At 40.3% G+C, this 26,746-nt stretch overlaps 1 protein-coding gene, 1 long non-coding RNA gene and 1 other non-coding gene across 3 annotated transcripts; 2 read left to right on the top strand and 1 right to left on the bottom strand.

Moving 5' to 3' along the window:
• Window positions 1-11,495: 11,495 nt before the first annotated feature.
• LOC134329695 (U1 spliceosomal RNA) lies at window positions 11,496-11,660 on the bottom strand. The gene has a single exon (XR_010014919.1). It is a non-coding gene; the product is annotated as a U1 spliceosomal RNA (small nuclear RNA).
• A 1,451-nt stretch (window positions 11,661-13,111) lies between these two features.
• LOC134329122 (uncharacterized) lies at window positions 13,112-15,327 on the top strand. The gene is made up of 4 exons (XR_010014777.1): window positions 13,112-13,317; window positions 13,460-13,577; window positions 14,398-14,528; window positions 15,210-15,327. It is a non-coding gene; the product is annotated as an uncharacterized LOC134329122 (long non-coding RNA).
• A 476-nt stretch (window positions 15,328-15,803) lies between these two features.
• Window positions 15,804-26,536, top strand: LOC134328717 (NACHT, LRR and PYD domains-containing protein 3-like). The gene is made up of 9 exons (XM_063009898.1): window positions 15,804-15,977; window positions 16,199-16,253; window positions 16,547-16,751; window positions 17,099-18,851; window positions 19,968-20,141; window positions 21,161-21,334; window positions 24,682-24,855; window positions 25,098-25,274; window positions 25,539-26,536. Exons 1-9 carry the CDS (start codon window positions 15,865-15,867, stop codon window positions 25,543-25,545), a joined length of 2,832 nt encoding a protein of 943 aa, XP_062865968.1. The 5' UTR covers window positions 15,804-15,864; the 3' UTR covers window positions 25,546-26,536.
• The last annotated feature ends 210 nt before the right edge of the window (window positions 26,537-26,746 follow it).

The raw sequence follows: 26,746 nt of genomic DNA, 5'->3' as shown, positions 1-26,746 counted from the left end.
CATACCATGACGGAATTTGTCCTGAACCGTAAACTTATGTGACCATGTTTCCACTTTCAGACCATCTAAAATGTGTTCTGGTCCAGAAAACTGGGGAGGTGTTTTGTGCAATAGATTTTCAGGTTGCATTTCTTGATACAGCGGTGGACTGCGTTAAGCAAAACTGTTTTTTGAAGTACTCTCAAGCCCACAGTCAACAGTGGCTTTGGCCTCGACATACATGAACTTATTCAGTCTCCATGAATCTTTTCCTATCGACCAACCATGTTCGGAAGACCTAAATCATCTGCAATCCTGCACTGAGAAATGTTCTTTCTGAACTTAGCGACAATCTTCTCTTGAAGTTTGGCACATGTGTAAAAATGAAGTGGGGGAAATAAGTATTTGATCCCCTGCTGATTCCCCTTACAAAGACTTGAACAGTCTATAATTTTTATGGAAGGTTTATTTTAACAGAGAGAGACAGAATATCAACAAAAAATCCAGAAAAAAAACATTAAATAAAAGTTATAAATTAATTTGTATTTAATTAAGGGAAATAAGTATTTGATCCCCTACCAACCAGCAATAATTCTGACCCCCACAGACCGGTTATGTGCCCATGAGGCACACAAATTATTCCTGTCCCTGTATAAAAGACACCTGTCACAGAATCAGTTTCTTCCGTTCAAATCTCTCGACCACCATGGGCAAGACCAAAGAGCTATCAAAGGACGTCAGGGACAAGATTGTAGACCTGCACAAGGCTGGAATGGGCTACAAGACCATCAGCAAGAAGCTTGGTGAGAAAGAGACCACTGTTGGTGCGATAATTCGAAAATGGAAGAAATACAAGATCACAGTCAATCACCCTCACTCTGGAGCTCCATGCAAGATCTCACCTGGTGGGGTAAGAATGATTCTGAGAAAGGTGAGGTCAGTCCAGAATTACACGGGAGGAGCTTGTCAATGATCTCAAGGGAGCTGGGAGCAGAGAAATGCTGGATATGACCCCAAGAACACCATCCCCACCGGGCATTTCTTTGCCTCCAAACACGGCGAGTGGAGTTGATGCCAAAGAGCTCAATTTTGGTCTCATCTGACCATATCACATTCTCCCAAGCTTTCTCTGAATCATTCAGGTGTTCATTGGCAAACTTTAGACGGGCCTGTACATGAGCCTTCTTGAGCAGAGGGACTTTGCGGGCACTGCAGGATCTCAATCCATTACGGCGAAGTGTGTTACTAATGGTTTTCTTGGTGACTGTGCTCCCAGCTCCCTTGAGATCATTGACAAGCTCCTCCCGTGTAATTCTGGACTGACCTCACCTTTCTCAGAATCATTCTTACCCCACCAGGTGAGATCTTGCATGGAGCTCCAGAGTGAGGGTGATTGTGATCTTGTATTTCTTCCATTTTCGAATTATCGCACCAACAGTGGTCTCTTTCTCACCAAGCTTCTTGCTGATGGTCTTGTAGCCCATTCCAGCCTTGTGCAGGTCTACAATCTTGTCCCTGACGTCCTTTGATTGCTCTTTGGTCCTGCCCATGGTGGTCGAGAGATTTGAACGGAAGAAACTGATTCTGTGACAGGAGTCTTTTATACAGGGGCAGGACTAATTTGTGTGCCTCATGGGCACATAACCGGTCTGTGGGGGTCAGAATTCTTGCTGGTTGGTAGGGGATCAAATACTTATTTCCCTTAATTAAATACAAATTAATTTATAACTTTTATTTAATGTTTTTTTTCTGGATTTTTTGTTGCTATTCTGTCTCTCTCTGTTAAAATAAACCTTCCATAAAAATTATAGACTGTTCAAGTCTTTGTAAGGGGGTAAACTTACAAAATCAGCAGGGGATCAAATACTTATTTCCCCCACTGTATATACACCTGCACATGCATACAAGTGCATACAAGTACGTACACACATGGCTACACTAGGAGCCCTCACTCTTTAGCTACAGTCAGCCGTATGTCTTTTGCAAAGTGAAACCTTTGTTAAACTAAGTCGACGAACATTTTCTTCCTGATTGTGCTATTTTTGAGTAGCATGTACACCAGTCTGATGGGGCTTTTTCATCTTCCATTAACCCAACTCCAGTCTAATGTTGGTAAGTGTTGTACTTTACTTGACAATTTTGTTTAAAATAAATTATCTTAAGGTTGACACTAAATAAATAATCAAACAGCGCTGCTTTATTTGCCGTATTTAGGCTACATACTAGCATGTTAGCATGCTAGCCTTCATACGAAGCAAAGAGTGTGCTGGCTTGCTTTATTTTAGTCCTTAAATGAATGGTATTAATGTTGATATTAATACTTCTGTTTCTTGTTTCTTTGTTTTGTTTTAGAGAGCTGCAGCCAAACGTTAAGAAATCAGCTCACTGTGTGAAACTGACTATACGGTTCATATATGGTTCATGGTTACTGTAAAGAGCTGTTTGTGCTTTCATCAGAACTTTATATACAGTTTGTACAGTTTTAAAGATGTTTTCTTGACATGTTGTATTTTAAGTAAATACTTCTGAAGTGAAATAAAAGAAAAATAATTTTATAATCCTGTCTGTTTTTCTATAAACATTTCTAATTTATATTTAAAATGTAATTTACATGAAAACTAAGAAGAAATCAATATTTTTTTTTTTTCAATTGAGCTCAAGATAATGAGTAGAATTGTTGGAAAAAGCAGTTGGTATAACAAAAAAAAAAGAAAGTTTAATCAACTTTCTTATAGGTGCAATAACTTTGTTTTAAGTTATGCTAACTCAAGTTTTCATTATACAGTACATTGCTTAACTTTTTTAGGGCAACCGGTTTCCTCAAATTTTTTAAGTAAATTGAACTTATCTGGGCTTAGTGTGGCCCTTACCGTTGTGACCGAGTTCAATCATCAAATGGTCAGATAGCCCAAGAAATCGCTGCTAAAGTTAATCTAAATTAGCGGTCTCCAGACCGCCTATCCAAAAATAGCTCTGGGCGACTACGTCTTTTTTTTCTCTCTCAAGCAGTAACACCACAAATAATAATAATAATAATAATAATCCATTTTATTTATGGCGCCTTTCAAAACACTCAAGGACACCTTACAAAAGCAAGAAAGTAACAGACATCAATAAACCATTAAAATCTAATAGAAAAATCAATAAAGATAAATACAATAAAATCAATACAATCTCTAAACAGTCAAATGTAATCACTATTAAACAAATATTGGGGTAGTAGTACCAATCAAGTTTGAAAGATTAGTAGTAGGCTAGCTTGAAGAGGTGAGTTTTAAGTTGGGATTTAAAAGTAGAGAAACAATCGATAGTACGGATATGGATTGGGAGGGTGTTCCAGAGAGAAGGGGCAGAGTGGCTAAAAGCCCTCGCACCCATAGTCGACAGGCGGACAGAAGGAATAGAAAGCTGGAAGGCTGAGGAAGACCTAAGAGTGCGGGTGGGATTGTAGAATTGGAGTAAATCGGAGATGTAAGAGGGTGCTAGACCATGTAGAGCTTTGAATGTGAATAACAAGATCTTAAAGTGTATGCGATAATTTACGGGGAGCCAGTGAAGCTGTCTGAGAACTGGAGGGATGTGATTAGTTGAGGGTGAGCTAGAGATAATCCGTGCAGCGGAGTTTTGGACTAGTTGGAGTTTTTGTAATGATTTATGAGGTAAGCCGAATAAAATTGAATTACAGTAGTCAATTCAGGATGTTACCAGCGCATGGACGAGAATGGCAGTACTTGTTTGACTGAGGAACGGGCGTAGGCGGTTGATATTCCTTAAGTGGAAGTAGGCAGATCGTGTAATGTTATTGATGTGTGCTTTGAAAGAAAGATGACTGTCAAGAACAACACCCAGGCTTTTAACCTGGGAAGAAGGCGAAATGACAGAGTTTTGAAAGTTCAAAGTAAACGATTTGGTTTTGGCGAGAGTGGTCTTAGTTCCCACAAGGAGAATTTGGGTTTTATCTGAATTAACCATCAGGAAGTTTTTAGAGAACCAGTTTTTAGTTTCGTCTAAGCAGTCAGATAGGGTAGAAGGTGGGAGCAAGGCATTAGGTTTAGTGGATAAGTATAGTTGGGTGTCATCAGCATAACAGTGGAATTGGATTTTATGTTTCCTAAATATTTGACCAACAGGTAGAAGGTAAATAATAAATAAGAGAGGTCCTAGAACAGAGCCCTGTGGGACACCACAAACAACTTCAGATGGGTGAGACTGAAAATGTTTGAGTTGAACGAACTGGCTATGACCATTAATATAGGAGAAAAACCATGCAAAAACAGTATCAGTAAGTCCAATTGATTTGAGGCGGTCCAGCAAGATTTTGTGTGAGATAGTATCGAAGGCCGCCTTCAGATCTAGAAGAATGAGAATGGTTAGCAAACTAGAGTCAGCTGCCACTAGAAGGTCATTAGTTATTTTAAGAAGTGCCGTTTCTGTGCTATGTAGAGGGCGAAAACCAGACTGGAAAGCCTCATATAAATCGTTGTCTATTAGATATTTATGAACTTGAGCAAAAACAACTTTCTCAATAACTTTCGAAATAAAAGGTAGATTAGAAATAGGACGAAAGTTATTTAGGTCATTGGGATCCAAGCCAGGTTTCTTAAGTATGGGTGTAATAGTTGCCATCTTGAGAGGGGCAGGAAGAGAACCAGAAAGAAGAGATGATTGAACAATGGCAGTAATAGGAGTACACAGAGAGGAAACGCAAGATTTGACAAGGTTTGTAGGGAGAGGATCAAGAATGCAGGTTGAAGGTTTAGATTTTTGGATAAGGCGGGTTATTTCAGTTATAGTAGGAAGTTCAAAAGTAGATAGGGAACAAGAACATAGTACATGAGCAGTTGTACAGTCATAGCTTATAGTATTAACAGGTGGAGAGTACAGCTGCTGGTGAATATTATGGATTTTGGAATTGAAGAATGACATAAACTTGTCACACAGTTCAGTTGAGTACATGTGGTTAGGTAAAGTGTCCGGTGGCTGCAAAATGTTATTTACAGTAGAAAAAAGTGCACGGGTGTTACCCTCAAACGCCCTAAATAGTGATCCATAGTAGGTAGATTTGGAAGCCGAGATAGCATCTTTATAATGCAGTAGGTGGTTATTATACATTTCCTTGTGCACAGTAAGTCCACTTTTCCTATACAGGCGTTCGAGCTGTCGTGCCCTTGATTTTAGTTGTCGTAGTTCAGTAGTGTACCATGGTGCAGTGTGAGTAAATTAAACAGTTCGTGTTTTTAATGGGGCAAGATTATCCAAGAGATTATGCAGCTCTGTGTTGTAATGAGAGATGAGGTCTTGGGTAGAAGCAGATCCATAGTTCCAATGGAGAGCACTGACTCCCGATGATAGGGCAGTATGATCGATGTTCTTGATATTACGGAATGAGATGGCCCGAGGACTCGTTTTAGCTGATGGCAGTGTCACAGTAAAAGAAATCAGGTGATGATCAGAGATAGGAAGATCTGAAGCAGTAAAATTCAGAGGGGTTACTCCAGAACAGCAGATGAGATCTAGAGTATGCCCCTTGCAATGGGTTGGAAAGTCCACATGTTGCTGCAGGCCAAAACCATCGATGCATGACAAGAAATCTTTTGTAAATGTATTATTTTTGTTGTCAATGTGGATGTGGCTTCTTGTGAGTGGATGGCGGCGCGCACGGACGCAGCGGCTTTTGCTCTCCTGAACGGTACTTTGTTTTGTTTGTTTTTCTTAGTCTACTTGTTTTCCGGCATGATTAAAACACTCACGAACTCAACTTATAAACGACAGGATCTATTAAAGATCGGGATTTTATGTGAAGAGTTGGATTTTATCAGGAACTACCAACATGAAAACATCCCAGAAGAGATCGTGCGTCCAGCGGGATCTCCATGGATCACCATACCGGGACGCAGACGCAAGCAGCGTAGAGAGAGGAAACAGAAGCGAGGTTGCAGGGCTGGAATAAAAAACAGACTAAAGAAGGCTCCTCACAAACCTGCGCTTCCCAGCCTATACATAACCAACGCAAGATCGCTCAGCAACAAAATGGAAGAACTGGAACTTACGATTGCAGCTCAGAAATCTGTGCAGGACTGCTCGCTAATGATAATAACTGAGACCTGGCTTCACTCCAAGATTCCCGACGAAGCTATCACACTACCGGGACGCACAGCTCACCGGAGCGACAGGAATAAAAACTCCGGTAAGAGCAGAGGGGGAGGGCTGTGTATTTACTCTAATAATCAGTGGTGCACGAATGTTACCATCATAGAGAAGCTTTGCTCGCCTGATTTAGAGTACATTACAGCAAAATACCGACCCTTTTATCTGCCGCGAGAGTTCACCATCGTCATTGTCATTGCTGTGTATATTCCTCCAAGTGCTAACACCAAGATAGCATTAAGTACACTGCTTACAACAATCAACACACTGCAGTCTGCTCACCCTGAAGGGATCTTCATCATAGCAGGAGACTTCAATCAAGCTAATTTGAAAACTGTCCTACCCAAATTCTACCAATATGTGACATGCGCCACCAGGGGCAGAAATACATTGGACCATGTTTACAGTAACATCAAGGAAGGATACAAAGTCTCCACCCTCCCCCACCTAAGCACGTCTGATCACCTATCACTCTTTCTCACACCTGCATACAGACCCATCATCAGCAGAACAAAGCCTTCTGTGAAAACCATCAAGATCTGGCCAGAAGAAGCTTCCATTCAACTCCAGGACTGTTTTGAGCGCACTCACTGGGACCTATTTGCACAAGAAAACATAGAGGAATATACATCCACTGTCCTGTTTTACATACAGTCTTGTGTGGATAATGTCACTGTTGACAAGCGCATCAGATGCTTTCCAAACAACAAGCCATGGATGACCAGGGAGGTTAAGTGCCGACTGAGGGACCGCAACACAGCCTTCAGGTCGGGAAATGGCGAACTTTACAGCACTACCAGGTCCAACCTGAAGAGAGCCATCAAAGACGCAAAAGCAGCGTACAGACTGAAGATTGAGGGCCATTTCAGTGATGGCAACCCCCGGCATGCATGGGAAGGCATCCACCACCTCACAAACTATAAAGGCAATAAAAACACAATCACCACCAGTAGCAGTGACTCACTAGTGGAGGAACTGAATTATTTCTTTGCACGCTTTGAGGTGGATACAGTGGAGGAAGCAGAGAACAGGACAGCACCACTGCAAACTGCTGACAGCCTAGCACTTACTGTGAGTACAGAGGATGTCAGGAGAGTGCTCCGCAGTGTCAACCCCAGGAAAGCGACCGGCCCAGACGGAATTTCAGGGAGGGTACTTAAGGACTGTGCATATCAGCTGGCAGAGGTGTTCAAAAACATCTTCAACCTCTCTCTGTCCCACTGCACTGTCCCTAAATGTTTCAAGTCTGCCACCATTGTGCCTCTTCCAAAGAAAGCCACAATCAACAGCCTGAACGACTTCAGACCAGTGGCTCTCACCTCCACGGTGATGAAGTGCTTTGAAAAACTGGTTCTGAAGCACATACAGTCTTCACTCCCGCCCACCCTGGACCAACATCAGTTTGCCTACAAAGGCAACAGGTCAACAGAAGACGCCATCAACACTGCTCTCCACGTGGCACTGACTCACCTGGAACATCAGGGAACATATGTGAGGATGCTGTTCGTGGATTTCAGCTCTGCGTTTAATACAGTCATTCCCAGCAGACTGGTATCCAAGCTGCTAAACCTGGGTGTCAGCCAGCACACATGCAGGTGGATTAAGGACTTTTTAACAAACCGCCCACAGTCTGTTAGGATGGGGGCCCATCTCTCCCCTGTTCTGACACTGAGTACTGGAGTTCCACAGGGCTGTGTGCTGAGCCCTCTTCTCTACTCCCTCTACACCCACGACTGTACACCAACCCTCAGCACAAACTCAATCATCAAGTTTGCAGATGACACCACTGTAATTGGATTAATACAGAATGGAGATGAGTCTGCCTACAGGGAAGAAGTCCTCAAACTGTCTGAATGGTGCTCCATTAACAACCTGGCACTCAACACCTCTAAAACAAAAGAGATGGTCATCAGCTTCAGGAGACAGAGAGAGGAACCTACACCCTTAGACATCGGAGGAAACACAGTAGAGAGAGTGTCTAATTTCAAATTCCTAGGCACACACATCTCCCAGGACCTCACATGGACTACCAACACCACCTCTCTAGTGAAAAAAGCACAGAAGCGGCTCTACTTTTTAAGGACACTAAGAAAGGCCAACCTGTCCAAGCAGCTACTGGTGTCCTTCTATCGCAGCACGGTGGAAAGCATACTCACCCATGGCATTCTGGTGTGGTATGCCAGCTGCTCTGAGGCTGACAAGAAGGCTCTTCAGAGGGTCATCAAATCAGCTCAGAGAACCATCAACACTGAGCTGCCTTCACTAGAGAACATTTACAGAACCCGATGCCTGCGTCGGGCCACAAACATCATAAAGGACTCATTTCACCCTTGTTGCAACCTGTTCTCCTTGTTGCCCTCTGGTAGGCGCTATAGGAGTATTAAGGCCCGTACTTCCAGACTCCTGAAAAGCTTTTACCCCTCCGCCATAAAAACACTAAACTATCAAACTTTACATCCTAGGAAATAATGTGCAATTTATTTATAGGGACCGTGCAATAACCTTCTTCTTCTTTTTTTATTTTATTTTCTGAAAAGTTCTTAAAACCACACGTTTATTTCTGTATCTAGATGTGTATATGTTTATTTTGTAAATATATGTGTATATATATATATACAGTGTATCACAAAAGTGAGTACACCCCTCACATTTCTGCAGATATTTAAGTATATCTTTTCATGGGACAACACTGACAAAATGACACTTTGACACAATGAAAAGTAGTCTGTGTGCAGCTTATATAACAGTGTAAATTTATTCTTCCCTCAAAATAACTCAATATACAGCCATTAATGTCTAAACCACCGGCAACAAAAGTGAGTACACCCCTTAGTGAAAGTTCCTGAAGTGTCAATATTTTGTGTGGCCACCATTATTTCGCAGAACTTCCTTAACTCTCCTGGGCATGGAGTTTACCAGAGCTTCACAGGTTGCCACTGGAATGCTTTTCCACTCCTCCATGACGACATCACGGAGCTGGCGGATATTCGAGACTTTGCACTCCTCCACCTTCCGCTTGAGGATGCCCCAAAGATGTTCGATTGGGTTTAGGTCTGGAGACATGCTTGGCCAGTCCATCACCTTTACCCTCAGCCTCTTCAATAAAGCAGTGGTCGTCTTAGAGGTGTGTTTGGGGTCATTATCATGCTGGAACACTGCCCTGCGACCCAGTTTCCGGAGGGAGGGGATCATGCTCTGCTCAGTATTTCACAGTACATATTGGAGTTCATGTGTCCCTCAATGAAATGTAACTCCCCAACACCTGCTGCACTCATGCAGCCCCAGACCATGGCATTCCCACCACCATGCTTGACTGTAGGCATGACACACTTATCTTTGTACTCCTCACCTGATTGCCGCCACACATGCTTGAGACCATCTGAACCAAACAAATTAATCTTGGTCTCATCAGACCATAGGACATGGTTCCAGTAATCCATGTCCTTTGTTGACATGTCTTCAGCAAACTGTTTGCGGGCTTTCTTGTGTAGAGACTTCAGGAAGAGGCTTCCTTCTGGGGTGACAGCCATGCAGACCAATTTTATGTAGTGTGCGGCGTATGGTCTGAGCACTGACAGGCTGACCCCCCACCTTTTCAATCTCTGCAGCAATGCTGACAGCACTCCTGCGCCTATCTTTCAAAGACAGCAGTTGGATGTGACGCTGAGCACGTGCACTCAGCTTCTTTGGACGACCAACGCGAGGTCTGTTCTGAGTGGACCCTGCTCTTTTAAAACGCTGGATGATCTTGGCCACTGTGCTGCAGCTCAGTTTCAGGGTGTTGGCAATCTTCTTGTAGCCTTGGCCATCTTCATGTAGCGCAACAATTCGTCTTTTAAGATCTTCAGAGAGTTCTTTGCCATGAGGTGCCATGTTGGAACTTTCAGTGACCAGTATGAGAGAGTGTGAGAGCTGTACTACTAAATTGAACACACCTGCTCCCTATGCACACCTGAGACCTAGTAACACTAACAAATCACATGACATTTTGGAGGGAAAATGACAAGCAGTGCTCAATTTGGACATTTAGGGGTGTAGTCTCTTAGGGGTGTACTCACTTTTGTTGCCGGTGGTTTAGACATTAATGGCTGTATATTGAGTTATTTTGAGGTAAGAATAAATTTACACTGTTATATAAGCTGCACACAGACTACTTTTCATTGTGTCAAAGTGTCATTTTGTCAGTGTTGTCCCATGAAAAGATATACTTAAATATCTGCAGAAATGTGAGGGGTGTACTCACTTTTGTGATACACTGTATATGTCTGTGTGTGCATACATGTACCGTCAAGGAGATGCTCAAAAAATTTCGTTGTGCACTGTGCAATGACAATAAAGGCATTCTATTCTATTCTATTCTATTCTATTCTATGTTGAAGTCTCCGAGAACTATTGTGTTCGGTGACATAGAGTAGAGTGAAGTTAGGAAAGTGGAAAAATCATTTATAAAATCAGTATTATGCTTAGGTGGTCGGTAGATTGTGGCCAAAATAGTAGGTATTGGTCCATTAATTTGGATAATAGTTGATTCAAATGAAATTTGAGGAGGAACAGACACTGAGGTCACTTTCCATTTCTTACTGTAGAGGGTAGCAATACCGCCTCCTCGCCCAGTGGTGCGAGGTTCACAGGTAAAGGCAAACCCGGGTGGAATGCATTGATTTAATTGAGAAAACTCACCAGGTTGTTGCCATGTCTCGGTCAGGCAGAGAAAATCAAATTTATGATCGGTTAGTAAATCATAGACCAAAGAACTCTTGTCAGAGAGCGAACGGATATTCAGTAGACCAATGTGAAGAGAGTTCAGACTGTGTACGGTGCTTGGCGACCTAGCCAAGGTAGCCAGCACATCCCGGTTAACAGACCGAATACGGCGTCTGCTGGGTGAACGGGGTAGAGTTGACCAAAGAGACCTTATCGGTTTGCTATCGTCAAATTTGTAATTTCGATGAGAGCCACGATGGATGTATTTACGACGTGGAAGGTGAGCAATATCCAGGTGTGAAAACAAAGATGATGACGGCTTGAGGGACGGGATCCGGTAACGGAGTTGGAGAAGTTCCATAGCTGTATATTTTAGAGTGGACATCGTTTGTTGTAAGATGGGAGCAAAAAGCGAAAGCCAGACGAGAGATGTCCACAGTGGGGGCAGAGCAGAGAGAAGAAGGGCGATGAAGCAGGACATAAACAAAAGTACCGGTAGCAGATGATAACTCCAATGCACCATCACCATGACCATCACCAAATCTGTGATACTGATCCAAGCTGCACGCCCAGGAATGACGAAACAGAACCTAAGTCACTCAGAAAAACAAGCACATTTAACACACGCCAAAATCTACAAGCTCTTTCTTTATCACCACAGAAATCAGGGGAGAGCGCGAACGCAGTCCCCCACTATCAGAAATTATGCAGTCGGAGATTCCCACATTTGGGAAATTTGCAGCGGTCAGCACAACCGGAGTACAATGGCTGAGCCTCGCCCTGGGTGAACCACCTTCTTGATCATGGTCTTGCCCCTGCCAGGTAAGTATGAGGTCCAGAGGCACCGCCGAACAGAGACACCGAATCACACACCGTTCAAACTCACGGTGACTCAATTCATCTACTCATCACACCAGCACAAACCTCACCGAACACAAACGCCGCTATTCTGCAACATCAAAACAACCATGCCGACATTCGCCTGAACATTATAAACATTAAAACAACAAACAGTTGAACGAATGATAATCTAATATTGATCTACAAAACAAAACAAAACAAACAAACAAAAAAATACTGTAAAAATGCACCTGACAAGCATGCCCCTTACAGGTTTGGCATAGCTCAATCATGAAACGGTCAAATAGCCTACACTGTTAGACATTTCTGTAATTTCTACAGTTATTAACCACATACCACACAGTAAAATACTGTAAATAGTTTTTACAGTACATAACAGTATTTTCCACTGCATCATGACAATTTTGCCTGATGCCAAATACTGAATACACACTCTAATGCAAAACGTTGCCTTAATTTTTTTTTTGAGTTATGCCAATTGCTCGTAGAATTACGTTGATCCAACACAATATTTTAAATTACACAAACGTAATAACTGTCAGGATGAACAGATATTTTTAAGTTAGTGTTATTTAAAAATGCTTTTTACTGAATTATAAAAAGCTAATCCACCAAACCTAAAATATTGTGTTGGATTAATGTAATTCTACGAGCAGTTGGCATAACTCAAAAAGACTAATGCAACACGTTGCCTTAATTTTTTTTGTTGACCTAATGTTTTATTTAATATTCATCAATCTCGTAGAATTACGTTAATCCAACATCCTGTAGCCTAATATCTCTAAACATTAATTTGAATGTTTGTTAGCATTGCACTGAATCTGCTGAATGTGAAACAATTTAAACAATGATACAATAACATGGAAACATGAATTATTACCAAAAATCATTTATTACAGAACGCATCTACTTTTAACAAATACATTAAATATAAACCATAAATAAGAGTAAGAGTAACTTAAGTGAATGCAAAATGGCACAAAGCTATGATACACCAAACCTTGCAATGGCAATTAACCAAAATACATGCCCCAAACAGTATACAGTATTTGAAAAATGATATGCATTAAACAAATGAGTAATGTTTATTTTTGCCTATACGATTGTGTTTAGGTGTGCACTCACATGATGGACTCTGACACATACATATACACACAATAACACAGTTACGCTCACATATGGCAAGCCGTTTTATCTTTTAATCCTCTTTTTCTTGATATCAGGAATTCAATTCTTGATATCAAAAAATAAAATTTTAACTAGTAAGAATTTATTTCTTGATATCAAAAATTAAATTCCTGATATCAAGAAAAAGAGGATTAAAAGCTAAAACGGCTTGCCATACATCACCAGCTGCTTGTTGAGGACAGTAACAGTAACTGCACAACAATATGTGCTTTTTCACGTCCGAGTCTACAAAAGTCTCCAGTAACACCAGAAAAAGTCGCTAGATTTGTCGCTAGTCGCTTTTTTGAAAAAAAAAAAAAAAAAAAGTGGCTAGAGGGGTCTGAAAACTCGCTAAATATAGGTTGAAACACTTTGTATAACAGATATTTTGGGCTTTGTTAATACAATGGCGACCGCTACTTTGAGTGCAGAGTTCACAAGGAGACAAATTGTTTGAACGTAAATAAAATAGCATTTCTGCTCTTCTTTAGTAACACATGAAGGCTGTTTAATCTCGTCATTCACAAAGAACATATACTTTTGTTTACTGTCTGATTTTGTATGTCTAACTGTTTAAAAACTAAAATCCTCTCTTTTGTAGATTCAGGTTACACTCGCGACTTTGAACTCAGAACGAGGAAAATTTGGAGGAGCAGCTGAAGGCTGCATCGAGTTAAAGCGAAAGTAAAATCTTCGGTTTATGTGGAGAGAGAATCACGGTGAGTTTGTGAATATAAAGTTGTAATATGTAAATGTTATAAATCCGTATTTCATAGAGAAATGTTTAGAATTGTTTTTATTACCTGGTATTTTTACTGTAAGTAAACTGTCTGAAAATGCGTCGCATTTAACACCGATATTTAGGCCTCCACACCAACACGGATATTTTCTTACACTTTTTCTTTTCTGTGTTTTTCTCTCATACACACGAACTAAAAAAAAACACAGGGTTTATAAAACAGAATAAAGATGTTTTAAAGAAACTACCTCCTTGTTTTTGTGTAAACACAGATGTTCATGCAGGCGGTGGACAAAATAATAGAAACACACAATAATAAACATAAAATAATAAACATGTATGGGAGTATTGCATTAAGAGTTTAAACTTTACTGAAGAAAGGTTGGAATTCACTTCTTCAAATGAAGATTTTTACTGTATGTGTTTGAATATTTTTACTGATAATGTGTCCATGCTGTGTGTGATTATAAAGAAAGCACTAATCTAACACATTGATGAGAGTGAGATTGTTATTAATACACTTTCATTTATTTAAGAATGTTAAATCAGATCAGCGCTGGTTGAGTTATTGGCATACTGGTGTAAAACTAAAAGCATTACAGAGCGCTATTAAATCCCAGCTTAGACATTTATTTTATTATTAGAGTATGTGACTTTAGTTTAATTACACTAGCTGCTAGTTAGCTAAGCTGTCTGATTACTGTGTCATGTTCTTGGTGCTGTTTCTCTGAACTTAAACTTTTAGGTGCACTCATGCTTTTTTATATAGTTATTTATTTTTGGTTTTACCTTTACTTCAGTGTTACTCCAGTGTGATGGAGGGTACGAGACCAGATTCACCTGAACCCAGCTGTGTCTCCATGAACAGTGACCAGTCAATGGATCCTTCATTTAACTATATAAAAGATGGAGGATGTTCTACTGATCTGAGGTCAGTATAATCTTATGGTGTGTTAGTGACTTAGACCACTGTGCCACCTAAGCACCAGCTCTGAAACCTTTCTGAATGTGATAACTAAATGAAATGCAGAAAAAATAGGGTCAAAATTGTTAGGGTGCCTGCGGTAGCTGGCGAACTCACCCCGGGTTCCCGGCGAAGCAGGTGTTACAGACCCAAACCCAGCAAGGCCTCAAGTAGGAGGGCGGCTAATTAGGGCGATTGCCTGCAGCTGCACCTGGCCTATTTAATCCGGCAGTGTGCAGCAGCGGGCGTCGCACCTTTTGTTTGTGTTGGCCTGTGTAGCCCGGTGGCGAGAACGTCCTCTCGTCCCCGTTTTGCAGGGAAAGACGGTAGCCCGGACGGTTTTTAGGCCGTTCAGGATTGTAAGCGCTGTGCTGAGGTATAGTCCTTTGATTTCCTTCATCCTAGGGAAAGTGGTGCGATTTCGCTCAGCCCTCGCGCTGTCTGTTTATTTATAGCTTTGTGCTATCTCCCCTGTTGCTAATAGCAGGTTTTCAGCGTCTGGTGCCACGCCTCGTCCAGACGCTTAAACGCCCAGCACCGGAGCGACCGGTGTTCGCGCCTTGCATTCATTTATTATTTTTCTTTTTCTCTTTCAGTCCCCCAGCGCCTTTTAAGCACTAAACTATTATTTTGCCTTTTCTTTTTCAGTTGCCTGCTCAGCCTGCGGCGCAATCGAGGTTCTCCCGATTGCTTTTTGTTCTGGTTTTTGTCTTTTGCTTTGTTTTTTGTTTCAAAATAATAAATAAAGTTTATTTTTAAGAATCTGCACCTTGGGTCCTTTTTGCCTCATTACAAAAATAACTGAAATTATGAAGATTTAAAACTTCTAATAATTATTATTTATTCGTGAATACTTTTCTACTGATTTGAGGTTGTAATTCTGGGGATTGGGGGACAATCCAAACTGTGTAGGGCTGCCAGGAGCTCTTTAGTTAGATCCAAGACTAGACTGAATAGCTGAAACTGAGTCTACAAGAGTCAAATAATAATAACAGTTAATAATTAAATCTTGTATAGGATGAAGTTGTTGGTTTTGGTTACTGTGTAATAAGTGGAGTGGAGTGAAAATGCTAATAACAATACAGCTTTTCTTGAACAAGCTAAAACCAAAGTCTCAGTTTTTTTTGTTTTTTTTTCTAAATATATTAAATCCTCTAAATATAATATATTTCACTTATTAAATTTTCCATAAAGTTTCCAGCTTGAATTAAGATTAAATGATTACATTTTAGATTTAAACATTCACCCATTTATTGGTTCCTTTGTGTTCCTTTATGTTTGGTTTTACTTGTACCCCAGTGTGATGGAGGGTGTGAGACCAGATTCACCTGAACCCAGCTGTGTTTCCATGAAGAGCGACTGGTCAATACATAATCCACCAAACTTTAAAGATGGAGGTGATTCTACTGATCTGAGGTCAGTATAATCTCATTTTGTAGTGTTTTTACTTTCACTTTGTCTTGATCAAACACATTAACTTACTCAACTAGTCAATTCATTTATAGAAATATAGGAAATGTTTCAATAACTGGATGATGGAACATGCTAGTGTTCAGTACTGCTCTGTATATTTATAGGTTTTCTATAAAAAAGACTGAAAAGCTGCACAATTCCTTATTTGTTATTTTTATTTACAGACCACAAAAGAAATTAAATGTTACTAACAGAGATCAGCTGGAATCCATATTTAAGGTTTGTATGTGTGTGTGTGTGTGTGTGCAATAATAATAATGACGCTAATCTAGTTTGCTTCTGGTTAAATCAATACTGTGAAAGATTTTATGTTAATTTTGGATTTTGGACCCTCCTTAGACGTTGTTCTGGTTTTTACGTATGTTAATGTTTTTTATTTTTGCCATATGGGGTTAATAGAACTCATTAGGGGTATAAAACACACAACCTTTTACATTTTAATGGCAGAGACAGGTTCAGGAAGAGGTTTTATACTTTTTATTCATTTACATTTACTCTAAATTCCTCAACAGGAACTGGAGCTCAAAGTCATTAACATGTTAAAGAATGAGCTAAACAAGTTCAAAAAGCTCCTGAATGAAGATTACCCAGCATGCTCTGAGCAGGAGGTGAAGGATGTAGAAGATCTGAGTAGTTTCAGAGAGGGGACGCTAAAGATCACACTAAATGTTCTGAAGATCATGAACCAGGCAGACCTTGCTAACACCCTGCAGAGGAGTAAAATACCTAAATACTTAAATTATTAATTTCTTTAACATTACATAAAATAATCTCTTCTATATCATTCTTGGTTCTAAAATCATCAAGGCTTTTGATTAGTCATTAAATCCTATTATATAAGGTTTCATTAGCACAATTCTAACTATGATTTTGGTCACTACATCTCTACAAATCTAATTTAATTTAAAATAGAAAATCCTATATTTAATATTATTTTTTAAAATAGGAAATACTTTAGAAATGAATATATTATTTATTAAAATATTAAATTATACACTGTGTATATTGATCATGCAGTAAAATATTGATTCATAATGAATTGATTTATAATTTGTCTTTATTAGAACTACTAGGCCCTGTATATCAGAAAAAACTAAAATCAAACCTGAGAGAGAAATGTAAAAGAATCAGTGAAGGAATCTCCCAGCATGGAAGCTCAGCACTTCTGAATGAGATCTTCACAGAGCTCTACATCACAGAGGGTTGGAGTGGAGACGTCAATAATGAACATGAGGTCAGACAGATTGAAACGGCATCCAGGAGACCAGCAACACAGGAGATTCCCATCAAATGCAACGACCTCTTTAAAGACTCATCCATCAGAACTGTGCTGACTAAAGGAATCGCTGGAATTGGAAAAACAGTCTCAGTGCAGAAGTTCATTCTGGACTGGGCTGAAGGAAAAGCAAATCAGGACGTCATTTTCATATTTCCACTTCCTTTTAGAGAGCTGAACTTGATGAAGCAGAAAAATCTCAGTCTGATGGAACTTCTTCATCAGTTTTTTCCAGAAATTAAAGGTCTGCCATCATTAGACTGTGATGCTTATAAAGTTTTGTTCATCTTTGACGGTCTGGATCTTCCTCTAGATTTTCAAAATAATGAGCGATTGTGTAACATAACAAAGTCAGTAAAAATGGATGTGCTGCTGACAAACCTCATCAAGGGGAACCTGCTTCCCTCTGCTCACCTCTGGATCACCTCTCGACCAGGAGCAGCCAATCAGATTCCTCCAGAGCATGTAGACCAGGTAACAGAGGTACGAGGGTTCAGTGACCCTCAGAAAGAGAAGTACTTCAGGAAGAGGATCAGTAATAAGAACCTGGCTAGTAAAATCATCAAACACATAAAGTCATCAAGAAGCCTCTGCATCATGTGTCACATTCCAGTTTTCTGCTGGATCTCAGCCTCTGTTCTAGAGAGAATTCTGGATGGAGCCGAGGGGAAAGAGATCCCCAAAACTCTGACTCAAATGTTCACTTACTTTCTGATCTTTCAGATAAAACACAAGGAACAAAAGTACCATGGGAAATCTGACCCTGATCCACACCAGACCAGAGAGACAATACTGGCACTGGGAAAACTGGCCTTCCAACAGCTGAAAAAAGGAAACCTGATCTTCTATGAAGAAGATCTGACAGAGTGTGACATCGATGTCAAAAACACATTAGTGTACTCAGGAGTCTGTACCCAAATCTTCAAAAAAGAGGCTGGGCTGCACCTGGGTCAGGTCTTCAGCTTTGTGCACCTGAGTGTTCAGGAGTTTCTGGCTGCTTTATATGAATTTCTTACCTTTATCAACAAAAACAGAAATGTGCTGGTGAAGCAAAACACTGGATTTTATATAAACCCTATGTCTGACTTTCTGAAGAGTGCAGTGGACAAGGCCTTACAGAGTAAGAATGGACACCTGGATCTTTTTTTCCGCTTCCTCCTAGGTCTCTCACTGGAATCCAATCAGACTCTCTTACGAGGCCTACTGCCACAAACAGGAAGTAGCTCTTACAACAAAGAGGAAATAGTCAGGTACATCAAGGAGAAGATCAGTGAGAATCCCTCTCCAGAGAAATCCATCAATCTGTTCCACTGTCTGAATGAACTGAACGATGATTCTCTAGTGCAGGAAGTCCAAAAATACCTGAACAGAAGAGGATCAATTTATCACAATGAGCTCTCTCCTGCTCAGTGGTCGGCTGTGGTGTTTGTGTTGCTGAACTCAGATCAGGAGCTGGATGTGTTTGATTTGAGTCAATATTATCCATCACATGAAGGTCTTCTGAAGATGCTGCCAGTGGTGAAAGAATCAAGAAAAGCTAAGTGAGTCATTTATTGATAAACATTTGATTCATAAGTTCATTACACAAACACTAATAGTTAAATGTATGAAAGTGAGAAGGTGCAAAACTACAGTGTTGCAGTCTGATCTCAAAATGTGTCTGTTTTTGCACCACCTACTAACTTGCACTCTGCTAAATATAAGTATAAAATCTGATTTGAAATTCTGAAAATCATCAACCACAGATCTCCAAAACATCAGTACTAAATGTAATAAAAAGACATAAATATCAAGTAATAAAGAGAGAAATGCATTAATAATAAACAATCTTTTTAAATACAGACACACGTTAGCATGAACGGGGCACTCAGGTATTGCAGCGGTAAGGTACGCTAGCCCACTTTAGTTGAGATCTGAGGATGTTAGCATGGAGTGAATTGATCTGACTGATGTGTAATCATGTTTTCAAGAGAATGAATTTTACTCTGATGAAAACATTGTGTAATAATTAGATCATTTTGCTGTACAACAGTATCATAATTCAGATGTGGAATAAACAGAGCTCAGTTTACATAAACATGATGTGTAAATTACATGTTTAGACTCGTGCACTAGTTTTCACCTGAAAGCAGGAGCAGAAGTATTTGTACCTCTAACCCTGAATGTTAGTGACAGCAGTTTCTACATAGAGCTTCCTGATAATTATTAGTTCCCAGTCGTGCAGAAATACAGCAGTGAGAGTGAAACCTTTACAGAGTAAAATAGTGAGTAATTATGGAATGTAAATTTAATTAAAAAAATAATAAAAGATTAGACCACTTCATACTGGTCAGGAGCATGGTGGATCCAGTCACTCGATAACATTTACAAGGAAATAGGAACACACACTGGTGACACAAACACACAGAGTCACTCTCATCTATGTTTCTGGACAGAGATGGAAATCAAATTGTCATTTATAATTGGTGGGTAACACTGTATTAATTCTCAGTTCTTACATGGCTATAGTTAGCACTTCCACTATTTTGGACTGTGAAGAAATGTGAAGCTCCACACTTTTGTAAAACAGTAGAGCAGTCCTGCTATTGGTTGATTCATTAATTCAACTGCTTTCACTTTTATCTGCAATGCAGTCTGATCTGATTATTTCTTTCCAGGTTGGCTGGTTGTAATCTAACAGAGAAAAGTTGTGAAGTTCTGTCCTCAGTTCTCAGTTTAAACTCCTCCAGTCTGAAGCATCTGAACCTGAGTTACAATAAACTGAAGGATTCAGGAGTGAAGCTGCTCTCTGCTGGACTGAATAATCCACACTGTAAACTGGAGATACTGGAGTAAGATCTTCACTTTCACAATGTAGATACAGAACATTTCTTTTGAAAATTAATCAAATAATAAAAAAGAAAGCAAAAAACATGTTGCTCTATTGTGCACTTTAAATGTTGCTTAAAGCTGATACTGTGTCTAATTGATCTGATTATTTCTCTCCAGGTTGTGGTATTGTGATCTAACAGAAGAAAGTTGTGAAGTTCTGTCCTCAGTTCTCAGTTTAAACTCCTCCAGTCTGAAACATCTGAACCTGAGTAACAATAAACTAAAGGATTCAGGAGTGAAGCTGCTCTCTGCTGGACTGGAGAATCCACAATGTAAATTGGAGATACTGGTGTAAGATCTTCACTTTCACTACGTTGTGAACACATTAATTCATTTACATGAACCACTTCATCCTGGGAAACAATCGGTGCAAACAAATAAACCATCTCAGGGTGACACAATAATTTCTTTTTGTTAACTTATTCTCATATTTTAAAATCAGGTTACCATCCACCAAAAGTGCTTTAACTAAGTTTACTAAACATAACATATAAAAATCACAAAATTACAATCTCAAATACACATAAAAGCTCATTCATTTGATATAGTACTTTGAAGAGTTTATTGAATCTTTCAGTCCATGAGAGAAATGAAGAATTAGATAGCTCTTACCAGGAATTGGAATGTATACTTAATTCTAGCAACCGTTTACAGAAGTCCTTGTTGGGTCCCATTGCGAGATAAAAGATTTTCCCAGTGCATTTGTGAAGCTGGGCTTGTTCACCACAGTCCATCCAACCAGCAAGTTGTTGATGAAAGCCTAACGTCGGGGTTGAAATTACTACAGAATATGTAACAACTGTTACACACACACACACACTTTTAGAGATAATGTTAAAATGATTACTGATTCCGAATCATCAGTTCAACTGCTTTCACTTTCATCAGCAATGCAGTCTGGGTAATGCAGTCTACTTGGTTTCCACCTACTGCTACAGGGTGACATATTTTATTTCTCTGTCTAATTATTTCTCTCCAGGTTGTGGGGTTGTGAGTTAACAGAGAAAAGTTGTGAAGTTCTGTTCTCAGTTCTCAGTTTAAACTCCTCTAGTCTGAAACATCTGAACCTGAGTAACAATAAACTGAAGGATTCAGGAGTGAAGCTGCTCTCTGCTGGACTGGAGAATCCACACTGTAAACTGGAGATACTGGTGTAAGATCTTCACTTTCACAAAGTTTTATACACATTTATTCATTTACTAGTCACTTTATCCTGGGAAACAATCAGCATAAACAAATAAACCATCTCAGGGCGACACACACACACACACACACACACACACACACACACACACACACATCAAACCTTTAGAGACCATGTCGAAATGATTCTTGTTCTTCTTTCGGCTTTTCCCTTTTCAGGGGTTGCCACAGCGAGTCATCCTCCTCCATCTCACTCTGTCCACTGCGTCCTCTTTCCTCACCCCAACTACTTCCATGTCCTCTCTAACTGCATCCATATACCTCCTCTTTGGTCTTCCTCTTTGTCTTTTTCCTGGCAGCTGCATATCTAACATCATTCTACCAATATACCCGCTGTCCCTCTTCTGGACATGTCCAAACCATCTCAGCCTGGCCTCTCTAACTTTATCTCCTAGTTGTTTAACCTGTGCTGTACCTCTGATTATCTCATTCCTAACCTTATCGATCCTTGTCACTCCCAAGGAGAACCTCAACATCTTCATTTCTGCCACTTCCAGTTCTTTCTCCTGTCTTTTTGTCAATGCCACTGTCTCCAAACCATACAACATAGCTGGTCTCACCACTGTCTTGTAAACTCTTACCTTGACCCCTGCTGTCACCCTTTTGTCACAAATCACTCCTGAAACCTTTCTCCATCCACTCCATCCTGCCTGGACTCTCTTCTTGACCTCTTTACCACACTCCCCATTTTCCTGAACAGTCGAACCTAAGTACTTGAAGTCCTTCACCTTTGTGACTTCTGCTCCTTGTAGCCTCACTGTTCCACCTGTCTCTCTCGCATTCACACACATGTACTCTGTCTTGCTACGGCTGACTTTCATTCCTCTTCTTTCAAGTGCATATCTCCACCTCTCCAAGTTATCTTCCACCTGTTCCCTGTTCTCACCACAGATCACAATATCATCTGCAAACATCATAGTCCATGGGGATTCCTGCCTGATCTCATCTGTTAGTCAGTCCATCACCAAAGCAAACAAGAAGGGGCTCAGAGCCGATCCTTGATGTAGTCCCACCTCCACCTTGAAGCTATCTGTCACTCCTACAGCACATCTCACCACTGTCCTGCTGTCCTCATACATGTCCTGTACCAGTCTGACATATTTCTCCACCACTCCAGATTTCCTCAAACAACACCACAGCTCCTCCCTTGGCACTCTGTCATACGCTTTTTCTAAATCAACAAAGACACAATGAAGTTCTTTCTGACCCTCTCTGTACTTCTCCATCAGCATCCTCAAAGCAAAGATGGCATCTGTGGTACTCTTTCTTGGCATGAAACCATACTGCTGCTCACAAATAGTTACCTCTTGTCTAAGTCTAGCTTCCACAACTCTCTCCCAGATCTTCATTGTGTGACTCATCAACTTAATTCCCCTGTAGTTGTTACAACTCTGTACATCACCCTTGTTCCTAAAAATGGGCACCAGCACACTTCTCCTCCATTCCTCTGGCATTTTCTCACTCTCAACAATGCCATTGAATAATTGAGTCAGAAACCTCACTGCCATCTCATCTAGACATTTCCATACTTCCACTGGTATGTTATCAGGTCCAACTGCCTTCCCTTTCTTCATCCTCTTCAAAGCTTTCCAAACTTCATTCTCATTGATCTTTTCTACTTCCTGATCCACCGTTCCTATGACCTCTACTCTTCTTTCCCTTTTATTCTCTTCATTCATTAGCTCCTCAAAGTACTCCTTCCATCTTCCCATCACACTCTCCTCACTTGTTAGAACATTACCATTCCTATCTTTGACAAGTCTAACCTGCTGCACATCCTTTCCAGCCTGATTCCTCTGTCTGGCCAATCTATACAAGTCCTTCTCTCCTTCCTTAGTGTCCAACCTCTCATACAACTCCTCATACGCCTTCTGCTTTGCCTTTGCTACCTCTCTTTTTGCCTTACGTTTCATCTCCTTATATTCCTGTCTACTTTCGTCAGTCCTGTCAATGTCCCATTTCTTCTTGGCTAACCTCTTCCTTTGAATCGCTTCCTGCACTTCACTATTCCACCACCAGGTTTCCTTATCATCTTTTCTCTGTCCAGATGCCACACCAAGTACCTTCCTACCTGTCTCTCTAATCACTGTTGCTGTAGTAGCCCAGTCATCTGGAAGCTCTTTCTTACCACCCAGAGCCTTTAACAGCTCCTCTCTGAACTCTTCACCACATTCCTCCTTCCCCAGCTTCCACCATTTGGTCTTCTTCTCTGATTTGACACTTTTTCTCTTCTTCACAACAACAGTCATTCTACACACCACCATCCGATGCTGTCTGGCCACGCTCTCCCCTGCCACAACCTTACAGTCCCCAATCTCCGTCAGGTTTCCTCTTCTACACAGAATGTAGTCTACTTGTGAACTCCTTCCTCCACTCTTATAGGTCACCCTATGTTCCTTCCGTTTCCTTCACCAACATGTCCATTTAGGTCTGCTCCTATCACCACTCTCTCCTCCCTGGGAATACTCTCTATCACTTCATCTAGATCCTTCCAGAACTTCTCTTTTTCCTCTTTCTCACAACCAACTTGTGGAGCATAACCACTGACAACATTCAACATCAGACCTTCTACCTCTACCTTCAGACCCATCACCCTATCTGACACTCTTTTCACCTCTACTACGTTCTTTGCTAACTCCTCTTTCAAGACCACCCCTACTCCAGTTCTCTTTCTATCCACACCATGGTAAAACAGTTTAAACCCTGCTCCAATGCTGTAAGCCTTGCTGCCCTTCCACTTGGTCTCTTGAACACATAAAACATCTACCTTCCTTCTCTGCATCATGTCAGCCAGCTCTCTACCTTTGCCTGCCATTGTCCCCACATTTAGAGTTGCCACCCTCAGTCCTACACTCTTGACTTTCCTCCTCTCTTTCTGTCTCCTTACACGTTTCCCTCCTCGCGGTCTTTGACTAACAGTAGCACAATTTCCACCGGCACCCTGTTTGTCAACAGCACCAATGGCGGTCGTTGTTAACCCGGGCCTCGACCGATCCGGTATGGTATCTCTTAGATGAACTCGCATGTTAGTTTTGGCAAAGTGTTTTACGTTGGATGCCCTTCCTGACACAACCCTCACCATTTACCCGGGCTTGGGACCGGCACAAAAGATACACTGACTTGTGTTCCCTAGTGGCTGGTTTAATGATTACTGATTCAAATTAATCATTTAAACTGCCTTCACTTTTTTCCGCACTGCAGTCTGGGTAATATTATCAGATCTGCTATTTGGATTCCACCTACTGCTGCAGGGTGACGTCTTTCATTTCTCTGATTGATCTGATTATTTCTCTCCAGGTTGGTTGATTGTGATCTAACAGAGAAAAGTTGTAAAGTTCTGTCCTCAGTTCTCAGTTTAAACTCCTCCAGTCTGAAACATCTGAACCTGAGTAACAATAACCTGAAGGATTCAGGAGTGAAGCTGCTCTCTGCTGGACTGGAGAATCCACACTGTAAACTGGAGATACTGGAGTAAGATCTTCACTTTCAAACTAAAGATACAGAAGATAAATAGAGAAACTGTTATTGATGTGTGTATGTGTGTATATTTTACTCGTTTTCCCCACACAAGATAAAACACTTTATCATTAATATAATAGAATAGTTTTACATGTTGAAGATTTCTCAGTGATGTTGTCTGGTTGTGGATCTGAATGGAGATGGAGGAGGGAGAAGATGATGTATGATTTTTATTAAATGATTTTCTTCTGCAGGTTGAAGAGCTGCAGTAATACAGATGAAGGTTTTACTGCTCTGGCTTCAGCTCTGAAATCAAATTCATCATCACGTCTGAGAGAACTGCATCTGAACAACAATCATCCAGGAGAATCAGGAGTAAAACTGCTCAAGGATCTACAAGGGGATCCACAATGTAACCTGAAGGAACTAAGGTAACTTACTGTTGCTTTATACACAGTCACACCAAAACACACACATGCAGTGGTATGTCTATCTTATTGTGGAATCAAAACTGCACATTAGCAGAACTTCATCTCTATCAGGGATCTTTAGTGAACAATCAATCATGTAAAATGTTCTATCATTGTTTCGGCTGGTGTGTGTGTGTGTGTGTGTGTGCTGGTGTTTATACTGGTTCTGACTGTATTGAGTCTGATAGGTGACAAACATCTGATCATGTCTGATCTCTTCTACAGCATCTGATTCTAACATACATTGGATTATAATATGACGAAGATAAGGAACAGTGGAGATAAACACCATCTACTCTTCACACTGGGATTCTACATGGTGACACTTTGTTCAGCTGCTTACTGCTCAAATCTGTAAACATGCTTTTTGTACAGGAAGGTGTGCTCTTCCCATGGCATCACTTCTTGTACGAGATCACATTCTCAAACCCACTCTGAAGTGCTGATGGACCTTCATCTCCTCCTTCTATACATAAGTACTGAAGCAATGACATTGGAGAGTCCATCAGGTGCCTGGTACCATCTGTAATAATCTGGTAGACTGAACACTGAGCACCTGGTACAGGTGAGTTAGGAGCTGTGAAATGAAGTGAGGGTCTATGAGGACTGCTTTAGAAAACCCTGCATTAGCATGCTGTTCATTTTAATTGACCTGTAAAGAAGACGTTTAAAGAAGTTTAAAATTACTGGAGATGTTGAGATTCTGTCTGGAGGAGAACGTGAGGAGGATTACTCAAGTGGCCAGAGAATCCAAGTATCTCCGCTGGGAAATTACAGACCTTAATGAGGTCTGAAAGTCAGGATATCTTCCTACATAACCAGAAGATTTTTAGAGAGCTGAATAAAGAATGTCTATTCTGTATGATTCTCATCCTGAAACCTTTTATGGGACTGTGTTGTATGGTCAGAAGAAACCAAGATAGACATCAAACAGTAGAAGTGCCTAAGGTGGGGGATACATAATCCCCTTTTTATATGCAAAATTATGAATTACCTTTATTTACTGTACATTCTAACCAACTAACTAATAAAACTATTAAACTACAATAGATTAAAATGATAAGAAACAAAGTGATGATTCTTATTAATGTTAAATATAGAAGATAATGAAGTAAATATTTGATAAAAGAGACAGTAAGTGTAGCAGTTTTGTTAATGACTAATATTAATAACACTAATACGTTGTAATTGATATTTTGAATAAACATTGTGCTTATGTTATATTTAATGACTGGAACTACTGTATCATACCTTTTTCAATTTTCTCTACTTTTGCATGTCAAACTAGTATCAGACCACAAATCATATTTTAATATTAGAGACCAAATAAACACACAATTTTTGTCAACAATGGTTTTATATATTGAAAAAAATGTGTGAGGTATGTTGGTACATTAAGAAAAACCTTTTCATATTGCTAATATAACAATAAT

This window comes from Trichomycterus rosablanca, chromosome 15 (genome assembly GCF_030014385.1).
Source record: "Trichomycterus rosablanca isolate fTriRos1 chromosome 15, fTriRos1.hap1, whole genome shotgun sequence".
NCBI lineage: Eukaryota > Metazoa > Chordata > Actinopteri > Siluriformes > Trichomycteridae > Trichomycterus > Trichomycterus rosablanca.
This window is presented reverse-complemented; position numbering and strand designations above follow the sequence as displayed.

Excerpts from the sequence above, each read along its gene's own strand:
- LOC134328717 (XM_063009898.1), top strand. The coding sequence starts at position 15,865 with ATGGAGGGTGTGAGACCAGATTCACCTGAACCCAGCTGTGTTTCCATG. Across the intron at positions 16,254-16,546 it reads AGCTGGAATCCATATTTAAG|GAACTGGAGCTCAAAGTCAT; the intron begins GTTTGTATGTGT and ends ATTCCTCAACAG. Across the intron at positions 16,752-17,098 it reads TGCTAACACCCTGCAGAGGA|AACTACTAGGCCCTGTATAT; the intron begins GTAAAATACCTA and ends TGTCTTTATTAG.